The following is a 27,815-nucleotide window of genomic DNA, read 5'->3' as shown; positions in this document are numbered from 1 at the left end:
GCGAAGCACAACAGAAAAAGGTGCGCCTGTACTATCTGGCCCTTTACAGAAAAAACTTGCCACCCCTAGTCTAGACCAACAGCTCCACTGATGGAGCAGATGGTCTTAAAGATGTGGTCCACCTTCATGTTTCACTGGTTTGGTTTCTATGAGAGATTTCATCTGCTTTCCCCAACACCCACACTCTTAGCTCTGAAGTATTCTCTTTGAGAGATTCACATTAGCTCGATGACATTAATACTTGGGCAGTTTTTAGGTGAACACCTCAGAATACAAGACATTCTGTGTGAGGTTATTCAGCACTGCTGTGGTGGTTTCCCAGCCTCTAGCTACCATGTCAGGCGCATGTCCCTGGCCCACAAGTCCCAAGAAACACATGCACAGCCATTCTTAGACCAACAGATTTAATATTATATTGCAGTTTCCATTAATGCAGAATACAGCTGCAATTGTGTTTCAAGGAGAAGCCGAGTGGGGCTGGCCGTTCCTGCAGCACGGAGCCACTCCTGGGTCCATCTGCAGCCTCAGTAGACACTCCTCCATAGTGGTGAGGCCCTGACTCCACCTCTGGTTACCCTGTACTGTCCCATCATTACAGTTCCATGTGCAAGACTTCCTTTTTCGCCAAAAGCCTCTCTGCTCAGTGCTCTGCAGCTTAGTCTGTGCTCGTCAGCTCTTTGGCTTGTCCTTTATCATAAGATTTGCTGAATCACTCACGAAAATAACTCCCCAGGCAACAGAAATACTAGTTTAACTGGCACCGTGGTATATTAAAAGGCACAAGGGCAGTGTGGCTTAACATTTTTGCTGGATCCTAAGAGATGCACGTGATGTTAAGGGATCCAGCAGAAATGCCAAAATTACATTTTCAGAATAATCATCTTGGGTGGTTTGGCCAGGTTTCCTAGTTCTTAAATATCTAGCTTTTCTTCACCACTGACCTTTGGAGGCTTAATTTACAGGCATGAGATCAGCGGTGACTTGTCTAAGAAGTGATGCGATAGGTAGTTGAAGTCTGTAAGCATAAGCCATGATGGACTAGAAATTTGTCTCTCTAGTGATGTGCCTCACATAAGGCATTGGCCCACTGTGCAACAGAGAAAGGTGTTTTCAAGTATTTGGCCATAGGTTTTCACATCCATCGTAAGGTTGGCATTCGATAAGGAAAAATTTCTTTCTGACTCCAGTATTAAATTGTAAATAAATCCCAGATGTTCATAAAGAACACCCAGGGAAATGTTTGTCGCCTGGAATTGGTTTTAAAAAAAAAAAAGGATGGTTTTTTAAATTTGAGACTTCACCATTGGCTTTTTCTATCATTTCCTCATAACCAGCTTAAGGAATCTCATGTTCTTTGATTCCTGGCAGAGCTCTGTGGCTTCAGTCTTTCTGTCTTTCTTGAGGGGAAAAAAATTGTGTTCTTGATCCAGAAATCAATTTAGCAACTTTAATCTTGAGGTTCTTAAAATTTAAAGGAGAATTAATAAAGAATGATGATATGTTCTGTTTGCTAAAGAGCTAAGATCAAATTTGTAATAAAATATTTTATAATGCTTTTAAACCACATGGAAGAGGGTGCTGTTTGTTCATGTTACATATTTTAAATATACCTGAAACACCACACAGCAAGGTCACCGAAACTGGGCTCCTGCGGTTAAGTCACTGCTGCTCTAACATTGTCTTCAGTAAGGTCTGCCAGTTTGGGGGCTTTTTAGTTTTTAAATAATAACCGGACTGAACTTCTGTGACTAAAGAAAAACTTCACATTCACCATAGTTTATAAAATTTTCAACTACAACCACTAGCGAACCTAACACCTTAGTGTGTAAAGAACTGAACCACAGCAGGGTTTGTGCTGGCATTTGCCTTCCGGTTTCCACTGCAGAGCACAGCCTATCAGTAGAACACGTCCAGTTCAAAGGCGTGGTCGGCACCCGCACACACTAGACGCCACTCCGGCACTTGGGAATGATGGGCCCGGTCAAGTCTGCCAGCCTCCTCTTCCTCACTGGAAAGGAATGGAGATGAGACGTGAGCCAGCTGTCCCTGTGCACCCGAACCACCACCGTGGCTCTGAGAGCGCCAGGAAGCTTCTTGACAACTTTGCTCAGCAAACTCTGATGTCTGGTGTTTATAAAGGACAGCTTGTGAGCCTTCACTGAGAGGAGGGTCTGTAGTGGTGTAGATTCGTTCATAAAGTACTTCTAAATCGCTGGCCATACAGGTATAAAACCCACTTTATCCAACTCCGCTGCTGTCCTTTGTGTACAGAGGCCCCGAGGCTGAAGATCCTCACTCCGGTCAGATAAGATTTAAGTTCAGTCGATCTTAATGAGATCTTAACCTGCTGGAAACATTTCCCCCAACTCTTCCTCAAAGCTCTTGGCCTGCCTGTGTAAACAACAGTGTCTGCCCTGAAGGTTACCCTGTATTATCTGTGTCCCCTTATGGTCAACCTTGACATTTTCCCAGGGGCAAGACAATATCAGCCCAAACACTGTTCACATAACAAAGTAGTTAAATGTAAAGCAGGAGCCAGGGGGTTGCAGGCTGGGGTCATTAGCGGACAGGATGGCGGGGATGGTTGGAGGGGCAGGTAGGGCTCCCTTTGTTATAGCAAAGGGAGAGGGTTCGAAACAAATTATAGTGTCTGCAGATGAAAACCAAGTAGCAAGCTAGATCAGCCACAAGAGAAAGGTTGGTCAACGACTGTGGAGCCGGTAGGTGGCAGTCAAGTGGGCTGCCGGTGTGGCAGAGACAGGAAGCTATTGCGAGAGGAAAAAAGTCTGTCTATACTTAGGTGTCTTCCAGTTCCTGAGCTGAGCAGGCAGACCTCAGATAGACGCTTACGGGCTGCAACAAGAACCGAACTGAGGCTAGGCGCGGGTGTGGAGGGGCGCAGGGGCACACAGGCTGCCCAGTCTGGGGCCTAGAGTTTAGCCTTTGCCTGAGCTCCTCCCCTCCCCTCCACCCGCCTTGAAAGAACAATGAATGCAAATCAGTGGGCAGTCTCCTGGAGAGAAGACAGTGTGTCTGGCCAGATTTCTGGAGACCATCAGAATGTCCAACAGCTTGGGGGAAGATGGGGGGGAACAAAAACCAAAGCCCAAAGAGCAGAAGTTTGCCCAGAGTGACCAGAGGGTTTACATGACAGGCTTGACACGTTAGCTGAACAAGCATTATACCCCTTTTGCACTCAACCCCTCGTTGGAGCCCCTCCAACAATTCTGGAGTGTCAGTGTCGTCACCATGAGGAAAGTATGGCAGGGAACAAAATAATAAAGCTGGTACCAGACGGAACCAAGGCTTGTGACTCATCTGGAGCCTCGGTCCAGCGCCTCCCTCAGTACAATCCGGCCCTGTCTATGTAGGCTTTACATACCCACATCTCATCTGGTTCTCACAAGGAGGACTAGCTCCTTTCCCCTGGAGAAGAGAAGGGAGCCAGGGTCCCTGAGAGCAAGCGGCAGAGCCAGGAACCTGAGTCCCCAGCTCGTGGCTCAAGGTACAGAAAAGGATCCCGCGCTGTCTCCCCCTACCTGCCCTCAGTATGCACACTGGGCTGCACCTGTGCAGGGTCCCCCTGCCCCTGGCTTTTGCAGGGACTGGATGGGGAGAAGGGAAAGGCACCCACTTATTCAGGTTTTCTTTTTTTCTTTCCATTTAAATAATCAAGGAAATTGAGGCCAAGAGGGAAGTAACTTGCTTCAAGTCACAGTGAATAAGAGATGCAACTGGGAGCAGAAGCCAGGTCTCCCAATATCCTTCTTCAAATCAACCTGCTTTTTACATTCATTAAAGCGAACTCCTCCACGTTGCTTATCATTGCAACTGCCAGAGACTCGTTTATTGTCAGAGCCGGAAGGAATCTCGAGTCATCTGGACCAACCCCCATTCGAGGCTTGAGCTCCCTCCAACACTTCCCACCAAGCTTTACACCTCCATCATGTCTTTGGGGAGCATTTTATATTCAACGGCATTGACCGAGTGCTACGATGTGCCAAGCACAGGTACCAGAAATAAAGATTAACAGGGGACCGAGATATACCTACAAGAAATCTGATCAAACATCACAAGTACCCTGGTAGAGCTCTATCAAGTATGAGAGGCACAATGAACGAAGTGGTCAGATTTTCCAAGGACGGCGGGTAAGTCGTACACTGAGAAACGATAAAGGGATAGACGGTGGGAAAGTACGGGGAGCATTAGGAGTAACAGTCCTCTAAAGGGAGGCTTTTGCCTGGGTCACTGGGAGGCACTCCAGCTACCTGGACCAGTTGGTACCAGTAGGGCAAGAAGATGGCTTGTTGGGGTGTCAAGAGATGAGTCTGGCAGGGCCTCACCCAGAGAGGAGGTGGAGAGCACAGGTTCTGGGGCCAGACTGCCGGGAGAAGTCCCACGTCCGTCCGTGGACAGCGGGTAACCTTACCTACTTCTCTAGGCCTCTGTCTCCTTACTGTAGGATGGGGATGACGACAGCACCTGCCTCAACTGGTTGTTGGGAACGTTACAGGAGTTAGTAAGACTGAAGTGTTCAGAGCAGGCCTGGCACGCAGTAAGTGCCGTGTAAGTATCAGCTACGGTTACTAAGGGACTTAGAAGCCGTGTCAAGGAGTTTAACCTGAGAGCAGTCGGAACACAGAAAAGGTTCTAAGCAGGGTGGTGGGACAAGCTTTGGGATGAGCGCTGCGTGAGATGCCCGCCCTGGAGGAGCTAGAGGAGCTGCAGGGCCCGAGGACGTTTCAGGATGCCCGGTAAATGTGATAAGGGCTTGACAAAGGGCACGGCAAGGTGGCTGGTGAGGAGGTGGCTGGCTGGCTGGGGGTAGTGCATAGAGGTAGAGGTTTCTGGCTTGGATGGCCACGAGGAAAGTAGTGCCCTTTCCCAAGATGGTTTTGGGGGAAGATGATGAAATTGATTTGGGGTGTATGTGCTGTGTCTGGGGTGCCTGTTAGAAAGGTCTTCCTTGAGAGTATAGTAAAAAAGTGACTTTCCCAGGAAGGGGTGTCTTCTGCTTTTAAACATGTTACTCTACCACACAACTGTCTTAACCTGGAGGCTGCAATTCAGATTTCATTAAGTGAAGAGAGGTTCAGTGGCAGATTTACAGGACCTGAGTGCCAGCCTGGCTCTCAGCTGTAAATAGTGTGGAGATAGGAGTCGTCTGAGGTGTCACCATGGGAAAAGAGAGATGGGGGTCCTCGGCTCCTTCCTGACACCCCCCTCACCCTGGCACCCCACTCTCTCCCATAGAACACTCTGTTAAGAGCCCAGGGCAATGGCTGGGAAGGACCAAAGACATGCCATTCAGGATGGGTCCTGGGCAGGGCTGACCCATGGCCTTAGGGACTGAATGTCTCCCAAGGAAGAGCCCACCTGCCTCGCAGGTAAACAAAGCCCAGGTCCCGCAGAGCCGGCAATGGGCCAGGAGCCAGCACGGAGGTAGGCTGGAGTGAGAAGGAAATCCGAGAGGCCCGCTCTTGTCCGCACGGAGCTTGCCCGCTGCTGCCAAGCTGCAGAAGCAGACACAGTAACAACCACGGTGGCTGGACCGGGGCCGGCAGGAGGCTTTTATGACCAACATATTCAGCTGAGAAACATGGAAGCCTGTCTGCTTCATCAGAGCATCAAGAGCAGGATGAAAATACTGTGTTGGAAAGAGAGTCGGGATTTCTCTTTTGCAGGACGACACCGGTGCACCATCAGAATCAGAAGCGTTTCTTTCACAGAAACTAGTGGATGGGCGCAAATCTGCTTTTAAAGCTATAGATGTCCTACTTCACCGACTAGCAGTCTGTTGTGTACAGTCACCTAGATGATTCTGCTCTAATTCCTTCTGTGGGAAACCTCAAGGGAATAGCTGCACAGTTCCATGGGGTAACTCGGAGGCCCATTTTAATCACCTGTCATTCCTGCCCAGAAAACTGCCACGGTCCCACTTCCCACCTGCTTTCCTCACCAAACTCCTGCGCTTGGCGTTAAAGGCCTTTGGCTCACAGCCTCCCACACCTACCCAGCCCCCTTCCCGTGAACACCCCATATACCTGTTCATCATCCTGCCTTGGCCCATGTTGTTCCCTCTGCTTGGAATGTCCTTCCCTCCCTCCTCTGGGAGCTCCTGTTTTTCCGTCCAGGTGTAACTCCCAGTAATAGCTCCTCAATCCTTTCAGAACTTTCTGTCTCTCCTATCCTGCATACTGAGTCCTACCACCTTGCCTTTGCCTACACCAAAGGCCTCCTGACCTCCCACACAACCTATCTCTTCCTTGAAAGGCTGACTCATGCCCACACCCACCAGGATGCTTGGATTAACCAGCCTCTGTCCTCACAAATCATTTGCTCACTTTGTTCGGATACAGTTTGTAGGCCTTCTTGAATTTGGGGGCATGACTTTCTCCCATAAAAGGTTGTAAAGGTCCTTTACAGGGCACTAGCTTTCTGCTACCCCTTATGTCACCTCACACAGTCCTGGGCACACAAAAGATGCTCCCAAAGTGCTCACTGTAACTAACAACGGGCGTGTCTTGACTGAGCCACTGTCTAGAAGGGCAGTCCCTCCCGGGCCTCAGTTTCTCCAGAGGAGAACTGGAGGGAGGAGCCTGAGGTCCCGTCCAGCTCTGGCATGCTGGGCTCCTGCCATAACCTCAGCAAGTCCCTGGTGATAGGACTTGGGCCTGGATTTTGGAATCATAGACTCTCAGGACAGAGAGTCCTCAAGGGCCATTTCTTCTAGCCTCCAGCTGACCCTGGGGTCCCCCCTACAGCACCCCTGACTCTAGTCATCCAGAAACTTCTGTCCCTAGAAAGAAGTCCTCCAAGCCATCTTGCCACTGGAAGACCAAAGCTGGATTAGCCTTGAGATAGGCACCGAGGGACACGTAAGAAGCTTAATCTAAGCTGAGAGAGAAAAAAAAAAAGTGAGATTACTGAATATCAGAATAGAACTCAAGGCTTTTAAGTTCTGGTTCTGCAGCCAGATCACAGCCAGGCCAACAGAGTCCAGGTCGCAGGCCTTCCTCAACAATTCAATGTAGCTATCACCTCTGTAACACCATGATAATTCTAATTCTTAGTTGTTTGTGTTTGCTCTCTTTTATTTCAAATAAGGACACTTCAGATAAACCAGGACACCTGACCTGGTGTGGGTTTTTTTGTTGTTTTTGTTTGTTTGATGGACTTTTCTAGATCCGCAGCTCTAGAAAAAGTAGCAGCTGAAGAAAGCAATGAATAAATAGCCTCTTAAGAACAGGAACCTATACCTTCAACAGCCAGTGCCCTATAGGACTTCGACAAATGTTTGTTGAATTGAGTAGCTCTGTGGTTATCTATGCATAGGTTCTGTGAGTACCTGCCTCGTGCATACACACTTACATACTCATCCCCATTCTTCTAGGCCTTCCATGTACTAACCTAGCTTCAGATTCATCACAGGAAGGGACATACCTGAACTCTGAGATATGCTTTAGTACTAAGCTCCTTGCATTTTACTGAGTGTTAGAAACAAAAAAAAAAGCAACATATTTAGAGCAGGTTTGAATTTGATGAAAAACTCACTGAAGGCATCGTCCTTTAGAAATATAGTTATTTCACAATTCAATCCCAGAAAGAAGCTTTCTTCTTTTTAAAAAACTCATTATGCTTCCTTCTCTTCTGACAAGAATAATGTAACTTGGTTTGTCTTCCTCCTGCCTTGATTCTAGGAAACTCACAGCTGAATATAATGATCAATTAAGTTAACAGACCTACTCCTTGTTTTTTTTCTCTTATTTTCCTATAGCCTTATCAGACATACTCCTCTTTGGACACTCTATCAAGTTCTTTAAGCAGCCAGCAGGAATACACATGAGAAATAACTAGGCATAGAGCTTGAGAACACTTAGTATCTGGAAGTAAGTCGGTGATTGGTCTCCCTTTTGTTCAACTGACTAGTATTTCTTTTTGGTGTTTGCTCCTAAGAAAGATTGTGACATTTTCTTTTTTTTTTTTTTAAGAAAAAAATGCAAACTATGTCTTTAACTGAGATTAAATGTAACCTGTTTTACTTTACTATAAAGTCAGCATTTTCAACCTTTACGTTAAAAGCAACGTGAAGTCCCCTGGGTTTGCAGTGTGGGTAGTAGGGCTGTTTGGTGGCCTTGGGATCTGGGGCTTGGGCCACACTATATAATCTGAAGAGGACTCTGGGCTCCAAAAAGGGTATTCAGAAGAGGAGGAGACTCCGTGCTGGCTTTGTGCCTCCCTCGTTTCATTTCACCCGGCTAACACGCTGAGGGTGCACTCTGGGTCCAGCCCTGAGCTCAGCTGAGCTACCTGCAGGGAGGAGGGCCTGGCCTCGGCGCCTGCAGGCCGGGCGCTCGTGTCTAGGCAAGGGTCTAGGGGGGAGGCAAGGCGCAAACACCTAAAACAAGGGAACGGGATCAGCATGAAAACTGGGAGTCAGGCCCCAAAAGAGGACTCCCTTGGGGAAGGCGGCAGTGGAGTTTTCCCTGCCATACCCCCCATGACAAGTGGAAAGAATGACAGGCGGCGGGTAGGGTGCATATGTCCACTCACCAAGGTCGTTGTTGTTCATCATCGCGTTGGACGCCCGCAGCCGGGGCCCCTGCTGAGTGAAGTGGTAGCCGAATTTGAGAAGTGTTGCATTTTTTTCCAACATGCTCACGATCTCCATTTCCACCTTGTTGCCCAGGGGCTGGCTCTTTGATCAAGAAAAGAACACAGTCACCTCTCATTCGTTTGTGCAGGACCTAAACCTTCTCTACCTGCAGAAACCCTGAGTGGTGGGCGGGGATTTTAATACCTCCCTGTCCCCGCCCACTCCAAGAGCGGGGGTGGGGGCGGGCAATGGAAGTTTGGAGAAGTTGAAAGGTCACACAGCCATATTAAAAAGTAAATATAATCTTAAAGAGGTTTGAAAAGACAGGAGCTAGCCAGGAGCGAATGAGCTGAGATTCAAACCCAGGGCTGCTGGACACCAAGAACAGATCTTTCTACTGCTTCACAGCAGCCTTCCTAGAATATTTCAGCAGGAAGGACCTTCACATCATCTAGTCTCAGGGAGATTTAAAAATCCTACAGCCCAGGCTATCCCGCATACTAATTAAATCAGAATCACTGGCTGCAATGATACTCAGGTGTCTGTGGTTTTCAAAACTCCCCAGGTGATTTCAATACACAGCCAGGTTCGCTAGCCAGTCCTTTAGCAATTTACAAATAAAGAAACAGGCCCAGAGAGGGAAGAGGATTTGCCTAAGGTCCCATAGTAAGTTGGGACTGCCAGAGTTAGCCTCCTAAAGCCTCACTCTGATCATGCTAGTTCCCTACCCCCAAATCTATAGTGATCATCTGACAAAGATGAAAAGGACAGGAAAGGAAAACACGATAATACACAGTGTTGGGAAGGATATGATGAGGATACTCATCAGTCTCATTTATAAAAGTGGGGATAAAAGGGAAACAAACATTCATCAAGAGGGGGTTGCTCAAATAAATGATGGTTCAGCTTTATAATAGAACATGGGCAGCTGTACAACGACGGTGCGAATTGTCAGTTCCAGGCTGGAAAATATGCCATGACACAATATTGAGTAGACAAAGCCTAGTGACAAAACAGGTCATATTTATGTAAAGTTACCTCTATTTCCCATATACATACATATGCACTGAAAGGCCTGGGAGCATACTGGTGGCGGTGGAATTTGGGGGAGTTTTTGTTTTCTTCTTTGTGTCTTCCTGTTTTGTTTGTGTTCTGTTGTATCTTACTGTATTGTTTGAGTTTTATGTACAATAAGATATTAAAAAGTAAATATAATCTTAAAGAGGTTTGAAAAGACAGAGAAGGCAAGCTAACATCATATTTAATGATTAAAGACATTCCCCCTCAGAGCAGGAATGAGACAAGGAAATCGTCTTGGATGTCAATTATGTAAGAAAAAGAAAGAAAAGTCACCATATTGGAAAGGAAGAAGCAAAACTATTCCTATTTGCAGATGACACAATACTGTATCTAGAAAATCCTAAGGAATCCACAAAAAACTATTAGCGCTAATAAACGAGTTCAGCAAGCTTGCAGGGTGTAAGATCGATATACAAAACCCAGCTGTGTTTCTATACACTAGCCATGAGCAATCCAAAAATAAAATTAAGACAAGAATTCCATTTACAATAACATAAAAATATTTAGGAATAAATTTAATAAAAGAAGTAAAGACTTGCACGCTGAAAACTATACCACAGCATTGTACATTAAGGAAGACCTGAATAAACATAAAAACATCCCGTATTCACGGATCAGAAGACTTAATATTGCTAAGATGGCAAGACTGCCAAATTGATCTAAAGAAGCAGCAAACAGAAACACATAACCACCTCCAATCCCTTCCCACTGCTGTCATTTACTGAGAGCTTACTGTGTTCCCAATGCCTTGTGCACAACTTGCAGGGTCTCAATTCATTCAATAACCCAAGAGGATAAGCCCCGCCTCCTCTTCAGCCTGGCACTCCAAGTGCTACAGTTTAGTCCTTGCCTTTATTTCCTCTCTCAGTCTTTACTCAGCCTGGTTACCCCAGGGATGGGGAGTCTGGTACCTGGTACCTCGTGCAGGCAGAGGTCTATTTCTAAATGTTCATGTGCCCTCCTGCCTCCATGTGGAATGCCCCTACCCTCCCGTACCCACCTGTTGGTGTATCCTTAGTGCTTTAATACCCATCACAAATGCCCCCTTCCCCACGAGACCTTTCCGGATCCTTACCCCTGGAAACCATCCTTCCCCACTGGACACCATCCTTCCCCACTGGACACTCAAGTGGCCCACCGTATGTCCCTCTCTACTCCCGGCCCAGTCCATCTGCATTACTGGGTCACCTGCCTCCACACTGTCTCTCCAACTAGACTTGTGTTGTTCAGTACAGCAGCCACCAGCTGCATGTGGCTCTTTAACTTTAAATCTTTTTTAACTGACATAACATTAGTTTCAGGTATACAATATAATGATTCGATATTTGTATACATCATGAAATGATCACCACAATAAGTCTAGTTAACATCCATCCCCATATATAGTTATCAATACAAAAAAGCGGGTTTTTTCTTACAATGAGGACTTTTAAGATTTACTGTCTTGGTAGCTTTCAAATATGCAATATAGCATTATTAACTATAGTCAGCATGCTGTACATTACACCCCCATGCCTTATGTATTACTGGAAGTTTGTACCTTTTGACCTCCCTCACCCATTTCACCCACTCCTTACCCCCACCTCTGGCAACCACCAATCTGTTCTCTGTATCTATGAGCTTGGTTGGTTTTGCCTTTTGTTTTTTCTTAGATTCCACATATAACTGAGATCATATGGTATCTGTTTTTCTCTGTCTGACTTATTTTACATCACATAATACCCTCTAGGTCCATCCATGTTGTCACAAATGGCAAGATTTCATTTTTTATGGCTAAATAATATTCCATTGTATATACCACATTTGCTTTATCCATTCATCCATCAATGGACACTTAGGTTGTTTCTATGTCTTGGCTATTATAAATAATGCTGCAATGAAATGGGGATACATATATCTTTTTGAATTAGTGTTTTCATTTCCTTCCAATAAATACCCAGAAATGAAATTGCTGGATCATATGGTAGTTCTATGTTTAATTTTTTCAGGAATAGCCATACGGTTTTCCATAGTGACTGTACAAATTTACATTCCCACCAATGGTGCACAAGGTTCCCTTTTCTCCACATCCTTGCCAACACTTGTTAATTGTTACCTTTTGATAATAGCCATTCTGACTGTGTGAGGTGATAGCTCATTGTGGTTTGATTTGCATTTCCCTGATGATTAGTGATGTTGAGCAACTTTTTATGTACCTGTTAGTCATCTGTATGTCTTCTTATTCAGATCCTCTGCCCATTTTTTAATCAGATTGTTTGGGTTTTTTAAACTTTAAATTTAAGTAATTAAAATTAAATAAAATTTATGTGGAATCTAAAAAATAATACAAATGAATATATATAGCAAAACAGAAACAGACGCACAGATATAGAAAACAAACTAGTGGTTATCAGAGGGGAGAGGGAAGTGGGGAGGGGTAAGATAGGAATAGGCGATTAAGAGGTAAAAACTACTATGTATAAAACAGATAAGCAACAGGGATATATTGTATAGCACAGGGAATTATAGCCATTATCTTGTGATAACTTATAATGGAGTATAATCTATAAAAATACTGAATCATATTAAACTGGAGTGTAGTTGATTAAAAATGTTGTGTTGGTTTCAGGTGTGCATCGGGGTGGTTCACTTATACATGTGAGTGTATCTATTCTTTTTCAAATTCTTTTCCCATTTAGGTTATTACAGAGTGTTGAGTGGAGTTCCCTGTGCTATACAGTAGGTCCTTGTTCCTTATCTATTTTAAATATAGCAGCGTACAGGCAGTGTACTTTAAGGCACCACACCGTAGGATGTCTGCAAGAAACAAAAATGGAGTTTGCCCTTGGGCTACTCTCTTTCAAGGCAAACAGGGAACAATAGGTTATACATATTTATCTTTGTTATAAACACACACATACACACACACAAACCCATCTGTTTGGATATACAGATGTTCTCCTAGGCCAAAATTTTAAGAAGAACTGATTGTTAAAGTTATTGAGTGTGAAAGTGGGCAAGATTTTCAACTGTATTATTATAGAATATATAGAAATAAAATCCAATCTAGAAAAAAAATACTGAATCACTATGTTGTACACCTGAAACTAATATAATGTTGCAAAGCAACTATACTTCATTTAAAAATTAAATAAAATTTAAAATTCAGGTCCTCAGTTGCATTAGGCACATTTCAAGTGTGCAAGAGCCACTGGCTAGTGGCTACCATATTGGTCAGTGCAGATACAGAACATTTCTATCAACACAGGAAATTCTGTTGGATGATGCTACCCTAGACTGTGAGCCCTTGGAGAGCACACGGTACCCTGTATCTCTAGCACAAGGGCAAGGAATTGAATTGATTGGAAAAAATAGGAACAGGATCAATGCACAGCAACCTGGGAAGGTTGAGAAGACACATCAGCCCAACACCCAAATGGACAAGCATGGAACCGCAGCTGAGACTCTTGACAGAGAACTCCTCCCAGGTATTACGAGTTCACTGGAGCTTGTATGGGTTCAGATGGGGCTTGGACCGCTGACTAGGGCAGGCAGAGGGAGGATGGCAAGATTCCACCAGCCTATCCAGCAAGGCTCCTGAAAGGGCTGGGAAGAGCTCGGGCCTGTCCTTGAAGGAGCCAGCACAGCCCTGGGCTCTGGCCAGCTTGGCATGGCAGATGATATAGAGACTGTCTGAGACCCCAATCCACTTCCTTTAGCGCCTTTTCAAAATATGAAGCACATTCTCACTGTCAAATATTGGAATGAAAAGTGAGAAATCCAGCGAACGGCCCCCACACGTTGCCCGTGTCTTCACTGGGGCTGGGGTCCTGTTTTCAGGCCTCATCTGTTCTGAGGGGCAGGGAGAGTGCCCCACGCCCTGCGGGTCCTGGGAAGGGCCTGCTGGAGGGAGCTGGGGGGTCGGGGGAAGGAGGGTGAATCAAGACGGGCGGAGAGCCGCCCCACCGTTGGCATAGGGCCGGCCAGGGATGTACGGGGCCTGCAGGCATCCCATGTGTGCTGCCTGCTTCCTGGGCGCCGGGAGGGCCTCTCCTGTCCATCCATAAATGCAGCCTGTCTGGAAGCTGGGCTCCTCAGTTCCAGCCCAGCTCTGACACTAACTTGATCCATGACCTTGGCCCAGCCTGTCCCTTCTCTGACCCTCAGTTTCCCCCGCCCAGGGGTAAAAGGAGGGCTGGACTAGGTGTGTCTCAGCACCCTAACCAGTGCTCTGGCCTGGCACCAAGGGAAAGGGATAGCTGAGAAAATCCAAGACCCACACACAACTACAGTAGGATTCAAGAGCCCACACAGGCACAGTTCATGGACTTTAGAGTCACAAAGACGTGGGTTTGAATCTTGCCTCTGTTACTTACTGTGTGACCTCGGGCAGGGTACAGAGCCTGCCTGGGCCTCAGTTTCCTCATCTACAATAATGGGATGGGTTGTGACACCTACTCACAAAGAGTCTTGGCAAGCATTACATGAGATAATGGATATATGGTACCTGCTCAGTACCTTAACTCTTAGAATAACACGTAAACTCCCTAAGTCACCTTCCGAGTAATTATAAAAGTGAACAACTTCATAGTTTGCATCTCTTATCTCCTTAGAAGTAGAGATTCTTACTATTCCCATTTTACAAACGAGGAAACAGGCTCAGGGAAGTGAATGTCCTCGCACAGGGTGTTTAGCCAGGGTGAGGGTGATGGTCAGCACTGGCTCTGGGGAGACAGCACTGAGAGGAGTAGTGGGCAGCTCACTCCCTGTAAGCTGCCGCTGCAATGACCTGAGGCCAGTGCGCTGGGTCACCTTTCGCCAACGTTCTGCCCCAGGGCTCAGGTTTCAGCTGACACTGGGTAGATAGTGACTCCCTGCCTGGGTAGGCCTGGAGTCACATGAGTGGCCAATCCCAGGGCCTGGCTCAGGGCTGCTGCCAAGCCTGCTACATGCCTTTGTTCCATCTGATCTGCCTGTGATAAAGCAGGGTCAGCAATGGAAGAAAGGGTGGAAGTGATGGGGGCTGGGAATGGGTGATGCAACCGCAGGCCACTGGCATATGCAAAATGGAAGCAAACTCTCATGACAGGGCTGCTGCAGGCCTGATGTGGCCTCTTCATATGAATTAGAGAAAAGTGCCTTCTCTGGGTGAATGAAGGCCCATACCAAGTTTTGGAGAGTAGAGTATGGGTTGGATTTTGCCCCCTGCCTCCTCATTGGGCAGTGAACAACATATACAAATATCCAGGGCAGCCCTGCTTATAAAGTGCCACGGCAGGGCCAAGCTCTGAGCCGGGTAATAGGATATGGACATGACTCGGACACTGCAGTGTCTTCTGAGAACCTCACAGGGAAGCTGAGGAGCTAGGAGAACACAGGGAAGGAGCACCTAACTCTCTTGGGGGGAGGTTTAGAGGCCCTGTGGCAGGCTGAAGGGAGAAGGCGGTGATATGCTGGCTCTTGGAAAAAACAAACAGACAGACAAACAAACAAACAAAAAGGTTGGATTTGTAGTGTTTGCCAATTTCCATAGTGTAAATACTCTCACTAGGAGTGACTTCAAGGTACCAGCGTGCCATCACTCAAGTGGAATTGAGAAGGGATGTGTACAGTCAGCTCCAGCGTGCTGGTTCAAGCTGGCTCTAGAACCACTAGGAGAAAGAGAGGCTTCAACCGAATCCAGAAGGAAGAGGAGGATTTCTCTAGGCAGAGAAGGGGTAGGGGCAGGGGATAACATTCCAGGGGGAGAGAAAAGCAAGAGCTAAGACATGGAGGCGTGAAAGTAAGTAGGGAGCAAACTGTGAAGAGTTTTGAAGGTTTATGATTGGGAGGGGACCATCAAAGTCTTCTGGAGGCTGGTGATGCTTTAGTTCTTGGCTGAGGTTACCTGCCTATTATGACTCATTAAGCTGTGCATTTAACTTCTATGCACTTTTCTCTCTGTTTATAGTATTTTTCAATAAGGATAAGAAAGTAGAGATGATCTCTTTCAGGGACAACCAGTGTTTACAATTTTGTTATACTTCCACCCAATCTTTTTCCTATATACATATGTATATGACCATTCAGCAAACGTTTTCATGTAGGGGAAAAAACGCCCAAGTTCCCTATCCATAAACCATAAAGAGGAAAGCATTTTAGCACTGGAAGCAACACGGTGTACTGGAGGGACTGTGGGCTTTAAAGTCAGAGACCTGCATTCAAATCCTGCTTCCGAAAGTGCTCACTTGGCGGCCCTGAGAAAGCTGCTTGCCTTCAGCTTCTCTGAGCTGTTTTCTCTTCTGCAAAAACTGAGACTGATAACACGCATATCCTGCAGAGTTGCTGGGAAGATCAGAGATGATGTATATAAGGTGCACAGCACAGAGCCTGCCCCCCAGGACACCCTCAACATATGCAACATACAAGATACTCTTATTAGCATTGTCTTAGAAAGTTGGAACTGAAAGAGTCGCCCTGAAAATAAATGACTGAACCACAGAAGGTATAGAGGAATGATAACCCTGTAAGGATAAAGGCAAACTAGAATTTGCCCAGTGAGTAACCTTCATGGTAAGAAGACCCAAAAGCCCACTGAGTGTGTGTGTGTTGCGGGGGGGGGGGCGGGTGACTCATGAAAATGGGGACGTTTAGCCTAGTGAGGAAGATTCCAATGGTTTATAAAACCTGTGCACCAGATGTGTCCTGTATGCAGCAGAGAACAGAGTTAAACTCAACAAACAGCACTTATAGGGAGCTGATTTCTATTGGATATAAGGAAGGATATTCTCACTGAGAATGAAAGGGGTGATCTCGGGAAGGAGTGAGCTCCCCATCGCTGGGGGTTTCCAAGCAGAAGGTGGAGGAGCACTTGGCGGGAATGATGAAGAAGGAAGGTGAGCATGGTGGAGGGTGTGGACTGGACAACCCTGGAGGTCCCTTAAAGCTGGGCTCTGGTGCTTTTATAAGCAGCGGCACCCGCTCTGTCCAGCAGCGTCTAGTCCATGTGGCAGCAAGCGGGAAAGTACAGAATGGTGAGCATCAGGTGAAGGACACAAGGAGACCTTCGCCCATCCTACCTGGTTATCGATCTTCAGTTCCACCAGAGAAGTGTTGTATGGAAGAGCTTCCACCAGGCCCAGGATCCCGGCTCCGGAAATGAAGTTGGACTCCACGTTCAGTGTCTTCAACACCTTGTTCACCTTGAGCATCTCAGCAAGGGCCTTGAACCAAAGGAGAAAATGCAGGGTACCCATGAGTTAGCCTGATCAAGGATGGAGCCCCTGTGGGTAGAACCTAAAATACTGAGGGAGCCTTGCTGGGAGTGAGAGTCCCTTGCACACCGTCAGGGGCCAGGCAAGATGATCTCCACAACTTCCTTCACCAAGCACTACTCTGTGTCTCTCCTCCCCTCCAACTTGCCATGGCCCCGAGCCCCCAGCTGGAGACTTACAGCCCCTTAGCCTGCATCCAAAGCCTCTATTACCTGGTTGCCCCACTCTGATCAGCCTCAACTCTGGCTGCCCGTCTTGGTGGGGCTACTCTCAGTTCCCCGGGCACACAGTGTTTTCCCTCTGCTCTGCCTTTCCTCATCCTGTCCCTGCCACCTGGAATGCTCTTTCCTTTCTGCTTCACTCGTTCAAAGCCTGTCCCTCCTTTAAGGCCATTCTCAGTGCCCGTTTCTCCAAGAGCCTTTGCTGATGCCCCCCAGCTAGCTGTGCCTGCCCTCTTGAACCTCACAGACTTTATCCATAACCTCCCTCAAGGAACTTGTATTCCTGCGTTTAGAGTTGTTTTTATTCTGGCGTTGGCTCCGCCATTAGCCTATGTACTCTTGGTGGGCTGATGGTCACCTTATTCATCCCATGGTGCCCTCCAACCCACACAGTGCCCAGCACATAGTAGGTCCTCGGTCACTGTTCACTGAGTGACTAGTGGAGTCCCAACCTCCCTATATGCTCTCCACTTGTCTCTTCTATGTCCCTGTTATAATTCCATGGAGTCGTCATTCTCTTTGAGCAGCAGAGAGGGGAGCCTGGGAAGGCATCCCGCTGGGCAAGTGACCAGGGCAAACCGGAAGAGAGGAGCTCGGGTGGCCCCAGCACGTTTTGGAGGACTTCAGCCAGGGGTGCAGATGATAATCAGAGCCTCTAAAGGAAATGAGGTAATTAGCAGGTGGTAGAAACGACGTGTCATGGAGGAAAGGAGACACCAGCAGCTGATGGCCAGGATGTATGATCAGTGGGCCCTGGTTGTCTGAAATGATGATCTGATCCAGGAATGCCCTTCCCACTGGCCCTGCTTGCTGAAACCTTTGCGAGGCTCAGCTCCCATGATGCCTTCTGAGACAAAATCCTCAGCTCCCCCTGCTTCCGTGTACCCCAGGATGACATGTCAGCTTCCTCTGTGACCCTGAGTAGGTTGGACCCTCCTGAGGGGAGGGACTGAGTCTGTGCCCGCTCCACAGCACCCTTCTTACTCCCCAGGAAAGGCCTGGCCTGATAATCAAAAAATTTAACAACCAGTATGTCAGTGCACCAGGCCAATCCAAGTAGACATACTAGTGGCTGAGCTGGTCCTGGAGGCACTGTCATGCCAGGTGTCAACTCTTTGTTTGCTGGAGCAGAGTGGAGGAACGGGCAGGAGAAGAGCTGGGGCAGGCAGCGGGGGCACTAGCAGAGCTCTGGAAGCCTATTTACCAATTGTTCTGGAAGTATTTTCGTATTCAGCAATGGGTATCCTGGTGTGAAGGGGCTGACATCAGCTGTTCGCCTGGCACAGGGTCAATTCCCCACAAACATTCGTGGAGCTGAGCTGAGTGCCAGCATGCACAGGTGTAGTTTCTGATCCATGACATAGCAGTGGACAGGGCATGTGGCTTTGCCAGCTGTTTCTCTGTGGGCAAACTCAGGATCTACCAAGATGTCCTGAGGTCAGAGGACATCTATCTAGAGGTTCTCCACTGGCAGCAGTGAGAGACTATGAGCCACTTCCGTCACTTCAAAGACATCAAAGGAAATGTCCTATATATTTTAAAGATCAGAAAATAATTGATGGCTATGAATGGACTTCAAAGCAAGGAAAGTTATTAGGGATAAAGAAGGGTAGTACCCTGAGAAAACCATAATTCAAAAAGAGTCATGTACCAAAATGTTCACTGCAGCTCTATTTACAATAGCCTGGAGATGGAAACAACCTAAGTGTCCATCATTGGATGAATGGATAAAGAAGATGTGGCACATATATACAATGGAATATTACTCAGCCATAAAAAGAAATGAAATTGAGCTATTTGTAATGAGGTGGATAGACCTAGAGTCTGTCATACAGAGTGAAGTAAGTCAGAAAGAGAAAGACAAATACCGTATGCTAACACATATATATGGAATTTAAGAAAAAAAATGTCATGAAGAACCTAGGGGTAAGACAGGAATAAAGACACAGACCTACTAGAGAATGGACTTGAGGATATGGGGAGGGGGAAGGGTAAGCTGTGACAAAGCGAGAAAGAGGCATGGACATATATACACTACCAAATGTAAGGTAGATAGCTAGTGGGAAGCAGCCACATAGCACAGGGAGATCAGCTCGGTGCATTGTGACCGCCTAGAGGGGTGGGATAGGGAGGGTGGGAGGGAGGGAGACGCAAGAGGGAAGAGATATGGGAACATATGTATACGTATAACTGATTCACTTTGTTATAAAGCATAAACTAACACACCATTGTAAAGCAATTATACTCCAATAAAGATGTAAAAAAAAAAAAAAAAAGAAGGGTAGTATATAACGATAAAGGGGTCAATTATCCAAGAAGACATAACAACCTTAATGAGTGCCTGCCTTATGACAGAGCGTCAAACTATATGAGGCAAAAACTAATAGAATTGCAGAGAGATAGATGAATCCACTATCATAGTAGACTTCAATACCCCTCTATGGATATGGACAGATCCAGCAGGCCAAAGATCAGGAAAGACATAACTGAACTCAACGACACTGTCAACCGACTAGATATAATTGATATCTATAGACTACCATCCAACAATAGCAGAAAACACATTCTTCTTGTGTGCACATGGAACATTCACCAAGGCAGACCACATTCTGGGCCGTAAAACACATCCTAACCAATTTAAAAGAATAGAAATCATACAATGTCTGCTCTCAGACCACAATGGAATCAAACTAGAAGTGAATAACAGAAAGGTAACTAGAAAATTCCCAAATACATGGAGATGAAACAACACACTTCTAAACAACACATGGGTCAAAGAAGAAATCTCAAGATAAATTCAAAAGTATGTTGAACTATGACCAAGTGGGATTTATCCCAGGTATACAAGGCTGGTTCAACACTGGAAAATCAATTCATATAATTCATCACATCAACAAGCTAAAAAAGTAAAATAGTCATTTCGATAGATGATAAAAAAAAAGCATTTGACAACATCCAACATCCATGCATGATAAAAACTCTCAGTAAACTAGGAATAGAGGGCAATTTCCGTAAGTTGATAAAGAATATCTACAAAAAAATCTACAGTCTGGGACTTCCCTGGTGGCACCGTGGTTAAGAATCCACCTGCCACTGCAGGGGACACGGGTTCGAGCCCTGGTCTTGGAAGATCCCACATGCCATGGAGCAACTAAGCCCATGCACCACAACTACCTAGCCTGCGCTCTAGAGCCCGTGAGCCACAGCTACTGAGCCCATGTGCCACAGCTACTGAAGCCCGTGCGCCTAGAGCCCGTGTTCGGCAACAAGAGAAGCCACCACAATGAGAAGCCCATGCACCATAACGAAGAGCAGCCCCCGCTCACTGCAACTAGAGAAAGCCCTCACACAGCAACGAAGACCCAATGCAGCCGACCATAAATAATAATAAAAAAAAACAAAACATAATACCATTTATATTAGCACCCCAAACAATGAAATACTTAGGTATAAAGCTAACAAAATATGTACAAGATCTATATGAGCACAACTAAAAAACTCTGATGTATGAAATTAAAAAAGAACTAAATAAATGGAGGTATATTCCATGTTCATGTACAAGAAAACTCAGTATTGTCAAGATATCAGTTCTTCCCATTTTGATATAGATTCAATGCAATCTCAATCGAAATCCCAGCAAGTTATTTCGTGGATATCAACAAAGTGATTGCTACTAAATGGTTAATTACCATGACTGGTAAGCTAATCTCTGTACCTTTTTACCTGCTATTAGTATTGTAGTAGTCACGCTGTACTGTTATCCTTTAGCTGACTGCATGGCTGGATGGGCCATTATATTCAAGAAAGTGGGAGCTATGACTGTCTTGGTCACAGTTGTATTCTCAGAGCCTAATTCACTGCTGGGCACAGACAGACTCCATACATGTGTGTTGAATGTTTTTCTTTTTTCTAAAAACGAATTGATGGCTACTTTATAATAAGTACAATTTAATCTAATCAGCAATATCTTTAAGACATAGGTAAATAACAAATAAAATTGGTCGTTGGGAACCATTGATGAAGACAATAATTTTTAGATATGGAGAAACTGAGGACCAGGGAGGGGTGGACCCTTGTCTACTCATGACATGCTGAGTGGTGAGAGAGCTGGCTGTAGGGAACATTTGACTCGTTTTTAAATCTCAGCTCCACCTCTCCCTTGCTGTGCAACTTTGGACAAAGCAAGTTGCCTGAGCTCCCTTTACCTCAGGTTCTTCATCTGTAAAGTGGGGAGCCCTGCACCTCTGGGATCAGGGGTGGTTATGGAGATTAAGCACCATGGAGGATAATGTACAGATGGTGCCTGGGTAATGGCTGTTCTGTCCATGTCCTCTCCTGGCTCCTAGCCCAGTGCCTTTCACCACATCACACCACACCACACCACACAGGGTTCTTCATCAGTGGCACATGGCCAGTCCTGAGGCTACAAACGTCAACCTTCCTGTTTCTATGCCTCCCACTCTCAATGCAGCAGATCAGAAAGGTACATACAAATGCCACGGGGTCATTGCTCCGTGTCCCCACGATGCTGAACTTCTTCACATACGAGTTCTCTTTCAGGGCTTCTGCATACGCCTTGAGAGTGGGTATGGGGATATTCTGCAGAGAGAAAGGCAAGCAGTGACCAGCAGCCCCTGTCAGGGGCGGGTAGGGCAGAGAGATGGGGGCAGCAGCTCTCTCACACGTGCAACCTGATTCCCTGCAAGTCTCTGACCAAAAAGCTGAATGGGCAAAGGGTTCCTGCTTTGCCCCAAATGGCTGAGATTGGAGGAGAACTTTTGGGTAAACAGATTGAGAAAATCCTCCCTGAAAATTTCAAATAGGACCTGTAATTTTCTCTTTGTACATGTGGAGACCGGAGGAGGAGGAATACATCAAGCAAAGGATGCAGAAGAGTGCTGTGGTGAGAGCTCAGGTCTGGGGGTGTGGGAGAGGGCTCCGCCCCAGCACTGGCAATGTTTCTGACTCACTGTGTGACGCTGGGGAAGTCTCTGCTCCTCTCTGGGTTTGTTTCTGGAAAACTAAGGTGTGGCATGGCCCTAGATGATCTTTAAGAGACATCTGTCCCAGGGGATCTCAGCCCTGCCACACATCAGAGGTGCCTGGGGAACTGTCACAAAGTGCTGATGCACAGGCCTGCCCGGGACCAATAAGATCAGACTCTCTGCGGGGAGAGGGACCGGGCATTGGCATTCATTTATTTTTTAATCTCCTCAAGTGAAAACCACTGACCTAGTCCAACTGCCTCACGTGCAGAGGGGAAACAGGCCTGGAGAGGGCCGAGCCCTTGCCTGAGGCCTCACGGTGAAGACACAGGGCCGTGGCCAGGTTCCACACCCCCATGCCTCCTGGTACGCACTGCCAGGGTGCACGGCTCTGAATTGTGCCAGCGTCTCCCACTGTGCACACGGCAGACAGCGGAGGCGCCCGAGAGAGAGAGCCTGGCTGTGTTTGAACGGATCTCTTATTTCAGAGTGTCACTTTAGCCCCCGTGGGAGCAGAGCATGGGAAGGCCAGGTGCAGGAGAACACTGCGGGCGCAGGTTTCCGATCTGATCGTGCCGTGGGGCTGGCAGCCACTTAAAAGAAAGTGGAGAAGAAAGGAAAGGGGAGACGGGGAGTGAGGGGCCCACTTCTTATCTTACATCCACACCCCCCGAGAACTAATCCCTCTGGTCCCTGGGCTGAGCAGGTGGGCAGGCAGCTGGGCCTGCTTCTGAATTCCTCCTGCAGCCTGTCCAGGGTAGGACTGCCTGTCCATCCGTCCCCGCTCTGCCCTTAGTGGTCACACGGGAAAGGTCTGGAGAGATGTGGGCCGACGGCTTGGAATATGTCTTTGGACATTTGGGCTGACAGTTCCCTTCTAAGGTTGCAGAATGAGGCTGAATATGTGCATGCTACACTGGTTCAGGGCTAGGTCCCTCCCCGGGCTTGGGTTACCCCATGAACCTGGTGGGCCCTGGGCTTTTCCAGCCTCGGGATCCCGTGCGGCCGTATGTGTCTGACTCACGATTTTATCTCAGAGAAGCTCTCAGTGTTTTGAATAGGGTGGCGGGTTTCCAGAGCCGAAGCTGGGTTGGTCTGTGGTGAACATCTGGGTCTGATGTCAGTCCCCAGAAGAAACCAGGGCCATGGGCTGTGCTAGTTTACACTATCCTCCCTCCGAAAGCTTCTGTCTCTATTCCTGATCCAGAAGCACCCAGAGTCCAAGCAGGACCCTGCTGTCTCCGCACAGCCAGGCCCGGGCCACCTGGGTCTGGGTGGCACTAGACATGGCTTCCCCGCCTCCCCCCAGCAGGGCAAGTGGAGTGAAAGGGGTTAACCTCACCCGGATGTTGTTGAGGTTGACCTCTTCAAGTTTGGGGTCGTTGCTCTTTATCCGCTCCAGCGTTTCATCCAAGTCTGTTGCATTTGGTTCTTCATCAGGCACAGGCTTGTATTGTGTAGGTTTGATCACACCTAGAGTGACCGACAACAGGCGGGTGGCTCACAGAGACGAGGCGTCACTCTCCCTCGACATAAGGACACCGGAAGGAAGCGGCAGCAGAGCTCAGGGACACGGAAGGCTGGGCATCTCAGGGGCTATGGGGGATGGGGGCGGGCAATGGGCGGGGTCAGGAGTCTGGGCCCTACTTGGACTCTGCCTCTGCCGTCCTGCAACAACTGGGTGAATTCGCTAAACTGTCTGAACCTCGGTGTCCTCATCTGTAGAATGTGAATGAGTCGTTCTACCCAGTGGGCTCTTGTGAGGGTAAAATGAAGCCTGGATGGGAAGGAAACGTGTAGGCCTTCCAGAGGGAGGGATAATTGCGCGTTGGGTGCCCTCGTTTCTCTCTGGGGCCAAAATGCCAGCTTGGAACGATGCAGCGGAGCAATTCAGACAATGCAATATTGGCACAGGAAAGGACAAGGAGACTCGTGGGGCAGGAGAGGCATCCGGAGACAGACCCAAGTGGACACATGGACATTTATGATCAAGGTGGAGTTCCAAACCAGAGGCGAAAGGATGAACTTTACACAGAGTGGTGTTGGGACAACAGGAATTTGATTTAAAAAAATGAAAGTTCAATCTCGTCTCACACCACACACAAACACGAACTCTAGGAGGATTAAGAAGTTGGATATAAGAAGTAAACCTCTAAGACTTACAGAAGAAAATACAGGAGGACGTTTTGTTAATACTGGGATGGGGAGGGTCTTCGTAAATACGTCACAAAATCCCAGGAGAGTAAAAGGAAAAAGTGGATAGATTTGGCTTTATAGAATTCGAAATCTTCTGCAGTGAGCCAGAGAGCGGGCAGAGGCAGCAAGACGTGGGAGGACCCCTCACTTCCAAGGTGCCCTCGCTGGGGGCAGGGAGGGGTGCCCGTACTCACTGTTGAGTCCCTCCTTGTTCACGATGGAGCTGCTGCCCAAGGCCTGGTAGTACTGCTGGTTGCTCATGAGCGTGTGCATGCCCAGGATAGCTGCGGGGACACGAAGGGCCCATGACGCGCCTCTCAGACAGAGAGGCTTCTGGGCACGGACATTCCATGCCCCAGGAAGTTTTGCTCACAGAAATGGCAAGAAACACTTGCATGTAAACTTTTAAATTTTATTTGGTTTTTACTCTTGCCTCTATTGACATGACTCTCGAATCTCCATCCCCAGCCTAGGTTTCTCTGTCCCTGGCCCCAGATTCCTAGATGTCCCTCTGATGTCCCACTGGCACGTCCAGCCCAACTTGGCCCAAACGGAACTCCTCTTTCCCGACAACAGCCTCTTCCTTTGGCTCACGTTCCATCTGGTCATCCTGCCTGTCCCTCGGGGTAGACCCTCAGTCACATGGCACCCCTTCCCCTAAATCCTCACCCTCCTAGACAGAGCCTCTCATCTGTCCCACCTCGCACTCCATCACCTCTGTCCTGGTTAAGGCCCTATCAGTTCTCGCCTGTATTATCACAGCTGTGGAATCACTGGTACTCTGGCCTCAGTCTCTTCCTATCTTCCCCCAACAGCATTCAGCACAGAGCAGCCAGAAAGATCTCTCTGGAAAGGCAAACCTAACCACATCCCCCCATGATCAGTCATTCTTTGATCCATTCATTTGTTCGACATTTACCGAGGGCCAGCATCACGTGTCCAGCTCCAGGGGGGTGGGGACGGTGAGCAACAAGAAAGACAGGGGCTCTGCCATGTAGGTTACAGACTGCTGGGAATGAGAAACTAAGCAGGTACCCACACAATTAAAAACGTAAGTGCAGAGGATGCTAAGTGTTGTAAAGAAAAAGTTCAGTGTGTTCTGGGAGAAGAGAACAGAGAAACTTGGGATGAGAGAGATGAATATAGATGTTGGCCAAGTTAAGAGAAAGGAGGTAGAACATTCTGGGCAGAGGGATGGTGGGTGGGAAGCCCTAGGCTTGGGGCGTGGAAGGCCAGGGAGGGAGGGGGAAGCGGAAGATGGATAGAGGTGAAGTTGGACATGTGGCAGAGGGCAACAGGTCCTCACCAAATGCTTATGTCGGGCTAGAGAGTACACTGTACATCAGTGACACTCAGTCTGGTTGTGCATTGGAATCACTGGGACGCTTTTGAAACTCCTGATGCCCAGGACTCCCCCAGACCAATTAAACCACAATCCCTGGGCTGGGGCCAGGCATCTGCCTTTTTTAAAGCTCCCCAGGTGGTTTCACCGGGCAGCCGAGGTTGAGAACACTGCCTAATGCCGTCCCCCTTAATCTTCACAACAACCCTTTGGAGTAGATTTTATTCAAATAGGCAAGGCCACATCCTACAGGGTCTTCTAGGTCCAGGTAAGGAGCTCAGATGTCTTTTTCTAGGCGTGGCCTGAGCAGGGAGTGAGATGGTCTGACTCAAGTTCTGTGACTGTTATCAGGCTGAATGTGGAGCACTGACTAGAGGGGAAGGATGGGCGTGCAGGACCATGAGGATGGTGCCTTGTGACTCCAGAGTCTGGCTTCACTGGCCCTCCCCGGGGCTGGCCCTGCTTCAATAGCCTTGGCCTTTGCCCACGCCCTTTCTGCTCCTGTGACACAAATGGTCACTGCTCAGTAGATGCTCCTGCTTCTGCCAATGCTGCCTGTCTGCTGGCAATCCTCTCTCCATCTGCACTGCCCACTGCTGAAATGCCCCCCAGGAGAGTTTTGAGATTTAGCAAATAAAAATACAGGATACCCAGTTAAACTGTAATTTCAGATAAACAATGAAAAATGTTCTAGTGTAAGTACATCCCATTCAGTATTTGAGACCTTCTTATATTAGAAGCTTATTCATCATTTATCCGAAATTCAGATCCAACTGAGCATACTATATTTGATCTAACAACTCTACCTCCCCATCCTTTAAGTTTGGAATAATGCTTCCTCCCCCAGGGAGACCTCCTGGATTCCACCTTCTGTCTCTGTAGCTCTCTCACAGCACCTGGTGTCCTTATCATAGTACTTAGTCAACACAGTGTTAGAGCTCTCTGGGTACACGCATGCTTCCCCTACTGGACTGTGGGCTTCCGGAGGTCAGGGAAGAATATTATCTCTCTTCTACCTCTTCCAGAAGATGGTATTTGGTAAACATTTGCTCATTAAAAAAAATTCCCCTGGCCATTTCATTAGACACGATTTCTAGTTAGAGAGACAACAGCGAGCCTTTAGTGAAGACTCAAGAGAACCAAGTTCCAGCCCTGACTCTGCCCCTGATGCTGTGTGACCTTGGGTAAGTCCCCTCCCTTCTCTGGGCTTCAGCCTCCTCTGTACAATGAGGGGTGAGACCAGACCATTGGTTCTCAATCATGGCTGCATATACAAATTACCCGCGAGCTTTACGACAATACCAGTGCTCCTGAACAAACTGATTCGAATCTCTGGAGATGTATTTTTAATCTCCTTGGATGATTTTTGATGCCTAGTGGGAGCTACAAACCACAAGACAAGATGATCTCAAAGTACCTTCTGTTTCTCACATTCTAAGAGTCTTCTCTGCTAAAATTAGACTTGCCTGCTCATCGCTAAGGAGAGCTGGTAAGGAGAGAGGCATCTGCCCTGTTTTGAGCTCTCTGGGCTTTAATTTAGGCTGCATCTCTGCGGGCGGAGGGAGCTGAAGCCTGCGTCAGCAGCAGGTGAATCAGATCACCTGGAGTCACCTTCTCTTCCAGCTCCCATACAGAGAGCGGCTTTGGTGGTGGTTCTGGGATGCTGCTGGGATTCCAGATTTGGAAAAACAGTTTGGAAAGGTTGCTGGAATCGTAGGAAAGATGTAACCTCATATGGCTGGCTGGTCTTGCTTAGAGTGTATAGAGAGGTGGAAAATGGAAAATGCATTTTGTGCTTGGACAATAGCTTCTTGTAATGGTCCAGAAAGAGAGGGCAGAGGCAGGAAGGTTACAAGGAAGTGCTGGGGGACAGAGGAAGGAGACCTGGGCTCCAGTCTGGGCCTTGGTACTAATTTGCTGGGTAACCCTGTCCAGGTCACTTCTACTCTGGGTCCTCGGTGTTCTCACCTGTAAAATGGACTATATTTGAAGGATGATCTCTTACCTTCACATGGGACTTAATAGCCACATGGCAATTTCTCATCTTCTTACGCTGTTTGATTTTTACAGCAAGCATCCAGGGTAGTTACTGTCGGTCCCCACTTTTCCAGCAGGCTCAGGAGGGAAATGGTTGGTCAAAGACCGTTCGGTGAGGACCCTCCT

General features: G+C 47.5%; 1 protein-coding gene across 1 annotated transcript in view; it reads right to left on the bottom strand.

The window, feature by feature from the left end:
* Positions 1-383: 383 nt before the first annotated feature.
* TMOD1 (tropomodulin 1) overlaps positions 384-27,815 on the bottom strand; it is a 79,636-nt gene continuing 52,204 nt past the window's right edge. The window contains exons 6-11 of the mRNA XM_065878549.1: positions 24,505-24,594; positions 23,457-23,587; positions 21,621-21,728; positions 16,714-16,857; positions 8,554-8,698; positions 384-2,008 (exon numbers count right to left, since the gene is read on the bottom strand). Coding sequence (XP_065734621.1) covers positions 1,944-2,008; positions 8,554-8,698; positions 16,714-16,857; positions 21,621-21,728; positions 23,457-23,587; positions 24,505-24,594 — 683 coding nt within the window. The 3' untranslated portion in view covers positions 384-1,943. The remainder of the gene's footprint in view (positions 2,009-8,553; positions 8,699-16,713; positions 16,858-21,620; positions 21,729-23,456; positions 23,588-24,504; positions 24,595-27,815) is intronic.

Source organism: Phocoena phocoena, chromosome 6 (assembly GCF_963924675.1).
Source record: "Phocoena phocoena chromosome 6, mPhoPho1.1, whole genome shotgun sequence".
In the NCBI taxonomy this organism is placed as follows: domain Eukaryota; kingdom Metazoa; phylum Chordata; class Mammalia; order Artiodactyla; family Phocoenidae; genus Phocoena; species Phocoena phocoena.
This window is presented reverse-complemented; position numbering and strand designations above follow the sequence as displayed.